This window comes from Stegodyphus dumicola, chromosome 4, assembly GCF_044657685.1.
Source record: "Stegodyphus dumicola isolate Sdum_Otavi_A_Nest chromosome 4, ASM4465768v1".
NCBI classification, from domain to species: Eukaryota; Metazoa; Arthropoda; class Arachnida; order Araneae; family Eresidae; genus Stegodyphus; species Stegodyphus dumicola.
The window spans coordinates 221761104-221773835 of record NC_140771.1 but is presented as its reverse complement, the minus strand read 5'-3'; the positions used below and the strand labels follow the sequence as shown (position 1 = coordinate 221773835).

Below are 12732 nucleotides of genomic sequence, written 5' to 3'. Positions count from 1 at the left end.
AGATTAGTAAGCTAAAGGAAAACCACGTAAACACCGTTTGCCGCGATTCGAACCCTGGACCGAACTACCAGTGTTCAGCGACTTTACCCCTCGGCCGCTAGTTAGCCTCAGGATTAGAATTATGATTAAATAATGCATATCCGCTTTAAAAAATGTATATCTTTGTTTGTTTCTGAAAAATTCGCGCTGCTCCGCTATTGTACTTTTTATGTTTTGAAATTGGCAATATGTGAAAAGTACAAGCATTCGGACGTCTGCGAGATTTAACACTGGAAGAAAAGATATTAGTTGTGGTATTATTTAACAAAAAATTCTATGAATCTACGAAAAATCAATTTCTAATCATTTTTCATATTAATAGTTTTTATAAAAAATAGACAGCTCTGAAAATTTTGATAGATGATGTACTCGTTTTGAAACCATATACTAACATAAGAAAATGTTATCAAATTCCGTTTTCAAATTCTGTGCATAATTTAAGTTGGTTAATGTAAAATTCAAATAAACCACAGAATCTCAATAGAAAACAATAGACTCTAACAAGAACTCTAACAAGTTCATAATATGTTATGAACTTGTTAGAGTTCTTGTTAGAACTTGTTAGAGTTCTTGTTGTTCTTGTTAGAGTTCTTGTTGTTCTTGTTAGAGAACTTAATTCTGAATCGATTGAAATTAGAAAGTGTTGATGCTTTGATTGCACATTCTCGGGAATTAATTCCGCTCTTACCAGAGCTTATCAGAGAATCCCAGGAGGGGCCTCACACATAAGGGCTCATCAGATTGGTCCACCATAAAGGTACATCCATACCTTATACACAGTCAAAATAAGAAAACAACGAGACGCATTGTCTCTGAAATCTCACTGGCAGGTGAGGATTCGATGACATAAGACTAGCATTGTCCTATCAGGGGTTGGAAAGTGTTACCGTAGTTAGGTAGATTATATGCTGTAACCCCACCTAATTGCTCTGACGACAATTTTTGTTGAAAGACTTAGCGATTTTCCCGTAACTTGACGAAATTCTGGAAGTTTACAGAAAACGCGTTTTCGAAACCTTGGAGCAGTGGTACTTCCGAGCTTCTAGCTGCTTGATTATTGTTTTAGACGCTTCATTATGATATTGCGCATCTGCGATATTCCTTCCCGTTAAGGAGGATTTTTCTTTATCTGTAGCTTCACCTGGGACTGTCTATAGTTTAAAACTCCTTGTTTATTTGCTATTTATTTAAGGGAAAAAAACCCTTTAAGAACCCGCAGCAATATGTATTTTATTTAAAAAAATTTTATATCACTAAAAAATAAATAAAAAAAAAACCCTTAACATGTCAAAAAATTTGGCGCATTGATATAAATTGCTATTGCACATTGATACATTGATTGTTTGCGTAAAAATTGTAAACGAAGGTAATAAAAACTTGGCTATTTGGTTAGGGATCAACTTGAGACGTCCGAAAATTTAATTAAATTTAAAATAAGTTTAGCATTTAGTAATTAAAAGCAAAAAAATAGCCGATTTTTCTCTCTTAAAAAAACCCAAAATGGAGAATTTCTTAATTAACCTTCTTTTATTATTGAAATATAATTATATAGTTGCTTCAGAATTTTTCTGAAGTATTGGAAGGCTCATTTTTTTAAATTTAAATAATTAAATAAATGCGTTGAATTCTCAGTGTCTTAAAATCTTATAATGTTGAACGAAATAACTAGTTTTCACTGATTTTTTTTTTTTTTTAATCTTTTCTTTTAATTTTTCATGTTTTATTTTTCTTTTCTGGGGTATTCTCTTTTCTCGAGATTCCCACATTTAAATATTTTGCGTCACTTTTAAGATGTCAACTTGATTGTATGTTTTCTTTTACTAGCCTTATTTAGGTTTCCTTGGTAACGAATTCTGGCGTCTTATAAAAAAATTTATACTGAACGTGGATTTTTTTTAAAGAATTTTTGCCATAGTTTCTTTGTACCTTAATTATACATTGTTGACTGTGAATAGCTTATTCACAATGTGTCAGAAATTTGGCTATATGCTTGATCATATCACGTGATGACACTAAGTAGTTCACGTACTATCATATCACGTGATGACACTAAGTAGTTCACGTACTATCATATCACGTGATGACACTAGTAGGTAGTGCCATTAGAAAGTTCAAGTCTTCAAACTAAATAATAGCACACATAATGGCATCAACCAGATTCCTTTTATCAACTCAAGCTATTTACCGTTTCAAACGCTTCTAATGTGTACTAATTCTTGATGTTGCTGTTCGAACGAAAATCATCCCACGAAATTCATTTTCGCAAGGAGTGCAAGATTGCGCCTGTCGTTGGCAACAGTCTTGAACACCACACAGGTGACAGTACGACTTCGCTCAGTTCCCTCCCCCCCCCCCAATTTTGGTGGACAGCACCTCAAAGGGACGAGTCCGAGGGTCTCCCACCCCTCTTCCTCTACCACCGACCTCTCGAGAGGACTTTCGGCTCGCAGCACAGACTGTATACATTTACAAACTTCCGTGCCTTTTTTAGGATTCGAGCCCGGACCCTTCGGCACGGCAGTCAGAATCACTTACCAGTATCACAGTTGGATAAATGTGATCACATTAAAGGGTGCCTCGGTGTTTCTCGCTGGAACGGTGTTTGGACCCATCAGGGTGCCTAGGCACAGTGCTTTAACCTTTATGTAACAAGTTAAAAATTCCTAAATTATGCACAAAATAACTGGAGCAATGCATATAATTTAAATGTGTATATATATGTAAGATATAACAAAATACGATAGCTCCTTTAAGAAATAATTGATGACCTCAAAATTAACTATTCTAGGTTTGGGGTTCTCCCCCTAAATTCATTTGTTCTCCCAAATTCAAGATCTATTCATTATAGAACGCTGTTTGAAAAAGGTAATTAAAACTAAAATTAACCAATCATAACTTGTCTCTACAATTACATCTACTTCGGTATAAATACGGCTAACGAGTAAATTACGTCATTCTTTCTCTAGCTCCTACCACGCTATAAACTCTGTGCTACTCTGCCTGTCTTTTTCTTATTCTAAACTGACATCGTATCCCCGTTAATCTGTGTCTATAGGAAAATATAGTAATTGCTTATGATCTAGAAGTATATTATCTACGAAGACTTATTTTAATATACTTGAAAATAAAGATTGGGATTTGCAGAAATTCAGTTTTCGTTATCTTCGTTAGTACGCATTCAACCCCCGGCCATGACGACTACAAGCTGTTAAAGTACCCGGATTCCTCTTACGCATTAAATTATCACATATATAAGTGTGCGTGTGTTCTGCCTGTTGTCTGATATAAGTCATCATTTCTTCCAGTTTTTCATACTTGTCGACAAGAATGCTGCATTAAAATCATGTATCTCCAGCTTGAAGGCTTCATGATCTACAAAATATATATTTACTTCAAAGGTGTAGCCATATTTGATCTCACCATGTATCTGATTTCTGAATAAACATGCTGTTTATAAAGAAAACTTATATTACAGGTTCGAACAGATAACGCTCAATTAAATTGAATAGTATTAAAATATAGCACAATTTAGGCACTCCAGGAAGGTCCTCTGTCAAGGCAGGAACAAATTCCTCAAATTAAGCTACAAAATTTAAATTCATAACGGGGGAAGCAATCGAAAATACAATTTGAAAACACATAAATTCGGACATCAAACGTCACGTTAGCTCTTTAATTCAGATCTGGGCTAAAAGCTTTGACTTGAGCAATTTTCCGTCAACGTTTTTTGATATCCTTTGATAGCACTTTTGTGAGGGAGAGGGAAGCGAAATTCCAGAAATTTACTGCATTTACGTGTCCAATGACCTTCTAAAAACGAATGTTTCTAATATCTCAGTTGAATTCCCCAAATTTACCGACATTTCGCTAATACAACTCTTTTTTGTTCCCATTAATTGCCATATTGTAATAATTTTAAAGGATATTTATTTTTAAATTTTAAAGGATATTTAATGTTTTCCGATCAAGCTAGGGTATTTACAGCCTGTAAATATCAGAGACATAAAATTCTGTTCCCTGAAGCACAGTGAAATATGAAACACATATCTGTAAAACTAACAAACAGAATTAGTGAAAAATTTTAAACTTTAAAAACAAATCTATAAAAGCGCAATGTGCGGAAAAAATAGCATTACAGTGCAGAATAAATATGAAGAAATACAGCCCAACCTGCGGCAGAACGGTAAAGTCGTTGAACACTGGTACTCTGGTGAACACTGGTCCGGGGTTCGAATCCCGGCGAACGGGCCAGTTGCATGGGCGTTTTTGTGGTTTACCATGTGGTAACGTGTATACGAGTCAGTTTCTCTTAGAAAGTCAGTTGTACTTTGCCGTAATAATATAAACCAAAAAATACAACAAAAGCCAAACACATGTATTTCAACATCATGAATGTGTAATTAACTATTTTATTTCATTTCAGTTAGTCTCAGTCACACTATATGAATATATATATACGTACACACAAGTGCACACACACATGTACCGCACAACCTTAAAGACGAGACGTGACTGATGTTAGTGCTCTATCTACGTAATTACACGGTCAGCGTTAGGCCTTCTCCGCCCCACTGCAATATCCGTCGCTCTTACATAATGCCGTCTATGTGCCTGCGCAAATTCCACCGGTTGTGGGTTCTTATAATACCTAACATGAAACCCCATTCGCCGCAATATCTTATAAGAATACTTTTCGGTTAACGGGAAGCCAGTCGTAAATATTCGGAAAACAGCCAAATAAAATGATCTCAAGAGCATTGACGTCATTATGAATAAGAAGGAAGAACAAACTTTGATACAGAATTTTTTCCTTCGGCATTTTTCGTCACATTTTTGTTGAAGCACTGGCTTTATTATTATTTTTTTCCCCTTCTCTTTTAGTTAATATTCTGCAGCTGCGAAATGATGAAGAGTCACGATTAAATTCTTCCAAGATAAAACTGTCGTCCACAGTGAAACACTTTACTCGAAAGATCAGAGATTGAAATTTTATTCTACTACTAACGGAACACTAAAATGCCGGTTCAATGAGAAATCATGTGGGGAAAAGAAAAGGTTAAAAAGCGGATACTAGTTCGAAGGTTCGAGCCATCCTCATCAACAGCTATCGTATTTATTTATTTACTTTTCATATAAAGAACTCATATTAGTGAACTTCTGTCCTCTGCAACTACAAATGAATCAGTGTACATCTGTCATTTGGAGTAGGTTACATGATTTTTTATTTGTGAATTTCTATATTTGTCTCCATTTTCTGTATTTATTTTGGACATAATAATTTTTTCATTGAAATCGTACTCGTATGTATCGTTAGAGTTGCCATTCCGATTTCTAGTTAAATTTTGCACCAAAAGTTACGACTGGCGCCAAGTTGTGCCCCATGAATCAAAAAGCTCCCGAATAATTCATGTACTACTAAAACAAAATATTGTTACAAAATGCACAGCTGTGGTAAAATAGCTTCCCCACAAAGCGGCTTTAGGGTTGCCAGAAAATGGCAAGGAGAGGCAGGGTTCCCAGATTTGGAGTTTGAGATGGAGAACATTCTAGAACGAGTTCTTACCGGTTTGGCCCAGAATGTTCTCGAAGGCAGGCCAAAACCTATATAAAACCTTCTGTACGTGGAGTAGCAATTAATCGTGAGTGCATCGTCGAGTGTATCGTCAGTCTAGTGACGAGTGCATCATAGCGTAGCCTGAGTTTTATTGTGAAGCGTGTCCTCAGTGTGTTGAGCTCCGAGGGGATCGACCGAGTCGGGAGCTGTACTTTACTGCTTTGTCGTGAAGCTGTCTTCATCATTATAGCCTGATAGACTGAAGGCTGTGTTGCTGATTGTTTCAGCGGGTTTGTCGTAGTTTTTCGACGACTGTAAACGTGATTTTGGAACTGTCCTGAGTAATACTGGCTAAATAAATCGTGTTTTGATTCCTCATCAAGTGTTGTTATCAAACGCTCCAAATCCACGAACCCGTAGAACGCAACAATATGAAAAACTTATCAGTTTCATATTATAATTATCGTATAAATTATCAACCAATGAATTCAACTTTCCGTTTTCTCATTAGAATGTGAAATCGCTAATCACAATAGAAAAAATTAATGAAATAATACAAAATGTTTAGTACTTACGTATTATCCTGTCGATCGACCAAGTAGCGCAATTTATGGATGACTTTAGAATTTCGCAGTAACGATTGGCGACTGGCAATCGTTGCTGAAATTCCCACCGTCGGTAAACGGGATAATACGTAAGTATCAAATGCTTTACGATTTAAGGCGAAATTTGTACAGATGGGAAAATCGTCATTCTTTGAGATATAGAAATATATTATAGAAAAAATATATTGTATGAAACATATTTTTTAGCCCGATTTTGATGTTCAATAAACACTGAGAGATTCGGCTTGAGGGGGGGGGAATCACCTTATCCGCTTTATGTCGAAAGATGAATTAGTTTTCTAAAACTAAAATTTGTAAGGATGTGTAAAACAAGATTAACTAATTAACAATTTTCTTATTAGTTCTAACTGATAGCACTTTCTATATGCCGAGAATCATTTCTTCCTTTTTCATTTAAGAAATTTCATTAAAATAAGAAATTTCATAAAGTGTAATCAACAAAAATGGAAAGCATTCGCAGCCCGGTACAACTGTGTGATTATGGCAAAGCCTCGAGGGCTATCTGCCTAAGGGGAGGGATGCCTTCGTGGAGGACTTTCTAAGGGAAACTGGCTCGTATACACGTTACACATGGGGAAAACCACGAAAACGCCCATGCAGCCAGCCCGTTCGCGGGATTCGAACCTCGGACCGAACTACCAGTGTTCAGCGACTTTACCGCTCGGCCGCTGGTGGGCTCGGTAAAACTGTAGAATCTAACAGGCTAACGGATTAGAATTTAAGTATGGATATGAAAATGAAAGATTTCTCGTATCTCAAGCAGTCAAAATGAAGAAATAAAATGTAAGACATTTTCAAAAATTGAAAACAATTTTTAACCTTTCCCCCCCCCAAAAAAAATCAGTTTTATATTAATCAAAGTCTTTAATCTTCAGTTAAAAGTCATTACTGAAAAAAAAGCTTGATGTATTCTGATAAACACTAACATGGTCCACTCTTCAAGAAGTTAAATTATTGTATACCATTTTGCTAAATTTGTTTAAATAAACTATTACTAAATTGAAACACCCATAATAATAATAATAGTAATAAATGAAAGTGGGAACTGTGATGCCGTGTACGAAGCACAATGGGAGGGATGAGATTAAAAATAACCTTTTAATACTTTTAGAAGGAAAGATTTGGAATTAAATCTCTTTGACTAAATTTTTGATTTAAGCTTCCAGTTACTTGTCAACATCAAACAACTTTACTTGTTTTGTTGTCAATTGATTTTTTGTCAATGCTTTCAAAAATATTTTCGTGTGCATCCCATGTCTGCGCTTTCAAAAATGTTTTCACAGACATCCCTTTTTAGCGCATAATTTTATCTGACCGTAAAGATTACTATTCAAAACAGTTTTTACTTTTCATAAATCATCAGTACCATTCCTTTTTATTATCAATTTACTCATCTATCATTTTTTTTATTATTTCATTTAATTTTCATCAACCATTATTTTAACGCAATTCATTATTAATCTTTAGACTGAATTATATTCCTTTTTAATTGTTTTATTTGTTATTATTATTTTGTTTGTTTATTTTATCCGACGCTTCGGGTAGTCTTCTGTAGAGCTCCGACACTTCTAATTTTAGAGATTAAATGCTAGTATTTAAGGGTGATGTGACAGATTCACACAAGTGGTATTTGCGCACATTATTCCAGGGAGAATAGGAAATTTTCTAACAAGTGTAACCAGTTATGGACAATAACTGACACTTCCGCACAGTCTGTAAGAAAGATAGAAGACAACAAGAAAGAAACAGACAATCAGCCTTGTGATTTATTGGCATTATTTGTATTAAGTACTATTAAGGCCCACCAGAGTCCGAGCGGTAAAGTCTCTGAACACTGATAGTTAGGTTCCCGCGAACGGGCTCGCTGCATGGGTGTTTTCTTGGCTTTCCCCATATGCAACGTGCATATGAGCCAGTTTTCTCTAGAAAATATTCCACGAAGGCACCTCTCCCCATCGGCAGATAGCGCTCGAGTGCTTTGCCATAAATAAATAAACCAAACCAAACTTAAATAGAGTACATTCCTGCTCTGACGGTTGTTAAGAGTGTTTCTTGTGTATCATTAGTCCTTTCCGCATGTCCTCTTAAGGAGTTCTTTTTAGAATATTCACGTAAAATGAATTTCACCCTTATTCAAGCATCTAAAAGCAAACCATTCACAATCTCTCGATATTGGTAGTTTCGCGTCAATGCAAATTCTAAAGTGACAACGTGTAGATTATTAAAAGCAAAACTGAATGACGCAGCGTGGATGGCGACGCAAAAATGAAGTAGTTTTGAAAGTTACAGAACATATCTGTAAGTATTTGGGGTATATTTTGACATTTTGAAGGTACCTTATACCTTAAGATATTTATCACTTTTTACACCTTAATATATATATATATATATAATATAAAAATATATATAATATAAACATTTTTCTGACAGTTTGAGCATTTGTGCATTCCAGTAGCTTAAAATTTTATAAGGGAAATTAATAACCCAGGTACTTTGTTTTAAGTTATCGAAAGATACTCAAGAAGATGTGGTGTGCAGCTGCCATTAAACTCTACGAACTACTATCACCCATCCAGTAATGAACGGTTCTTGTACCCAAGAGCCCCTGCTTTTCGATTTGTACGCAAGTACTACTAAACCGTAACTTTAGTTATGTTTCGCCAATAGGAAACACTTCCAAGTCAAGTACAGATTATACGCTCAATACTGAAACATAATGTAACGTTAAGGTTGTAATATTTCGAAAGTCTCTTGATATGAATCTTGCTATATATATGCAACTTTTTTCATTCAGCTTTTATTTACTTATTTATTATTATTTGTTCATTTGGTTAATCTTCCATAAGCAGGGTGAAAGCGAAACTTGACGAGAATTTTTATTTGGGGCGATATCGATTTGGTTATTGTTGCCAACTGTGTGTTTTCTAGTGGCAAACATAGAGCTTTATTTCGGTGATTGTAATAAGTGTGAGTTTAGTGCAGCCAGAAGTTTTTTTTTTTTTTTTTTTTCTATTTAATTTTGAAATATAGTGTTTATTTTTAAAAGTTTTATATTTAATATTTGCAGGATAACAAGCTGTTGTTGGTGGGAGAATGTTGGATTTCAGATGACGATATTCAGATGTATAATTTATGAATGTTTTCACTTAATTTTATTTAGTTAATGTCTTTCGGGTCAGTTAATTATTTTTTTTTTAGTTTTGTTTCTTGCATGTGGCACTCAAGATATGTGGAATGTTTAAAGTGTTCAGCGAAAGTGGTTCAGTGTGTTGAATTCCACGACGATAGTGACTTATATATTTCCGTGAATTTATGATGCATCCGCTGTTAGTGAATTTGAATATATTTACTTGGTTGACAATTTTTTTATGCGAGTGAAGAGACATTTGATATGTATTGTTTTTTGTACTTTTGCAGTAATTTATTTTTATACTTTTGTAATTTTTAGTTTGATGTTTGTGACTTGAATTTTTAGTCCAAAGGGGCTTTGTCCCTGAAGGACTATTGTTTTCGTTTTGCGATTTTGCGTTGAATCACTATAAATGCCCGTTTCACTTTTCAAACTGTTGTCACCAAATGTGAGAGTCCTGCATTGTATTTGAAAAAATTAAGTAATGAAAAATCTGCATAAATGTATGTATGTTTCTCGCGTTGTGATAAAACAACGGTACATAGAGCCATCGAGTTTTGAATATTATCGATTTCATATTTTGTAAAACTTTAACGAATATTTGAGTAACAAACTCAAGGATTTCTCCAGCGCGCGGAACTGTATATCAGAAATCCTAAAGAAATGCTCATTTTAAAATTATTTTGCGACATTGTTATTGAACTGGTTTAAGTGCAAAGGACGTGATATTTAATAAATAAAGGTAACACACAAAACGTTAAAAAAACGCCCCTTTGCATGTAATTTAAAATCTGAAACCTTTCCATGTGGTAAATTACGCTTGAGTTGTATTTAGCGTCATTTTCTTTTGGCGATGTTAAATTTTACATCGCCGTTTATTTTTGCAATTGGCAATTGCGAAATTAAAAGGCGATTTGAAGTTTGACATCGCAAACGAAGAGTGTTTGACGCCATTTTAACCCGCTTATGGAAGATTAGCCGCTTATTTATAACTATAGATTCATATTGTTCATATGTTTTAAATCTTAAAACAATACGTTTAAAATGAAAATTTTCAAATTTATTTCATTCAGAATACTATCAAAGACAATATTATTGTCGAAAATGATTCGGGCAAAAATCAGACATTCCTTTGTTTTTTAGCCCAGAAGGAGCCATAAGCTTTGAAACGGGATTTTGCGTTCGTTCATTATAAACGGCGAATCACTTTTCAAATTATTGTCACCAGATATTATATACCTGTATTATATGTAAAGAAATTAAATAATGATGAATCTGCATGTATGTTCATCGCATTATGGAAAAACGACACTACCTAGAGCCGTCAAATTTTGAATAACGTTATCCTCCACGCGAATATGTTCACCTGGAATGAATGTTAATACATCTGAAAAGAAAAAAAAAAGGGGGGGATTAGCGTTAGCAGGAGCGAGTGCAACAGCAGACTCGTAGACTGCGATCTCAGCGAGATCGTAGAAACCTTAACAAACACTTTTGGGTAGCCTTTAAAATCTGAAACCTGTCAGGCAGAAGAAATAAACCCTGACTATGAATTATCGGAAATTACTTCGCCCCAGTTACTTTGGATTCTTCCGTACGTTTTTAATTTTGCTAAAAATTAGTTAAGCCACCGATATTAATTGTTTTAATAATACAGTTTTTGAAATCCTTTTGCTGTTAATTAATTAATCAAATTTTAATAATTTTAGCACAATTTTTTAAAAGAATGCTGAAATGTTTTACGTAAATAAATAGCCAGTTACTAACATTAATTGCAATTATAATATATTAAGCCACCAGGCAATGTAAACAGGCATTAAAACATACACATGACGCAGATACATGTACAAAAACACATGCGCACCATAAAAACACTCACGCGTACTTATATGCAGGGGCGTAGCTAGAGGGGGGCAAGAGGGGGCATCTGTCCCCGGGCGCAGAATCCAAGGGGCTCCAAACTGATGTTACGACATTTTAGAATTAAATGTTTTCCATCCTTGGCAAGCAGTAGGGGGCGCGAAATCTTCAGTTGTCCCTGGGCTCTGAAAACCCTTATTCATATTCATGAACATACAAAATTCACACGCATTTTAGATATGGGGGGAAGAGAAAAAATCGCAGTTCTGTAAGAAGGAAAGAAGGAGCAGGAGAATCAGAATATTACATGCTCTTTACGATAGATACCAAACTTATGAATGAAAAGAACAGCAGGTTTCGAAATCCCCCCTGCTCCTCCCTCCCTCTTCGTTCTTCTAACTGAGATCAGCCATTATGAAATTCAGCCTTCAGCAGAGAAAAGCTGGCGATGATCCAGACAATGTTTGTGTTTTTTTTAACTTTATTTATTTATTTATTTTTTTTTTTTTTTTTCTTTCCTTTCTTCTTGGATAACGCTGCAAAACAACTTCACCGAAGATTAGGCGACTGTTTAATTTCATTCTTTCCTCAGAACGTCTCGCAATACCTGCGGTTATCAATTACTACCATATAATCCTTCATTATGCCTAAAAATATTCCCAAACATGGTCGATGCAATCATGTAAAACTTGAATGGCGAGCAATGTGTTCCTTTCTCGCCCACATTACACGCTTGCTACGCATCATGAATGGGAGAGACCTTTCCATTGATACACTCCAGCATTCATTCACGTAGTGTTGAGACGTTGAGAATCGATAGGCGAAGAGGCGTGGTTTCGGAAAGGAGGCCATGCAGTTGCCATGGTGATGACGCCATTTTTTTCTCATTGGCAAGTAGCAGTTCTTGGTAATCTATAACACAGATATTTTATCTCTTTTATTTACTTATTTATTTAAATATTTTACTGCCTGTGCATGGAACATTTAACATAGTCTCGTTTCTGTAATTAATAAAATGTCGAATACTTTTTTTTAATCAAAAGTATTAAAAAAATTACAAAATCTACGAATATTCGACGAGAGGCTGGTGTTTTATTAAATTATAGCAATCATTTTCGATGATGAATATTCCACAGATTTACTTTACGGATGAAGTAAGCAGAACGTTTGATGACATTCATATGTAATTCATACGCATGAATATTTACAGAAAAATTAGAAATTTTTAAAATGAATTTAAAAAAAAATGAAAGTAAAATATGAATAATCGCAAGTTTACAGCTTTAAAAAAAATCTGCTTGATGCAAATGGTAAGTAAACTGACAGATACCATGACGGAAAGACAAGAAACTCAGCAGGAATAGATTGCTAAATATAATAATATTTTTATAATTTTCCCCATATATTTGATAGGTCTCCTTTAACTAATTTATTCAGTTTTAAGAAAATCTCTTCTTCTAAAAATAATTATGTAAACTGCATAATTCGCAAATGACGTAAACTATAACCTTGTAAAATGTAAA

General features: G+C 34.6%; 1 protein-coding gene and 1 long non-coding RNA gene across 6 annotated transcripts in view; one reads left to right on the top strand and one right to left on the bottom strand.

Moving 5' to 3' along the window:
- Window positions 1–12732, top strand: part of LOC118181966 (sprouty-related, EVH1 domain-containing protein 2-like) — a 339980-nt gene that overhangs the window by 112824 nt on the left and 214424 nt on the right. Inside the window, exon 1 of one of the 4 annotated variants that reach the window (XM_085816018.1) lies at window positions 11809–12099. The exons of 1 other annotated variant lie outside the window; for it this stretch is intronic. In XM_085816018.1, the coding sequence (XP_085672144.1) occupies window positions 11959–12099 (141 nt within the window). In that variant the 5' untranslated portion in view covers window positions 11809–11958. Of the gene's footprint in view, window positions 1–11808; window positions 12117–12732 lie in introns of those variants that run through there. 2 more of the 4 variants (XM_085816017.1, XM_085816019.1) reach the window with 2 other exon arrangements.
- The window catches only part of LOC146997826 (uncharacterized), a 42468-nt gene that overhangs the window by 21019 nt on the left and 8717 nt on the right, over window positions 1–12732 (bottom strand). The gene's annotated exons all lie outside the window — the stretch shown is intronic.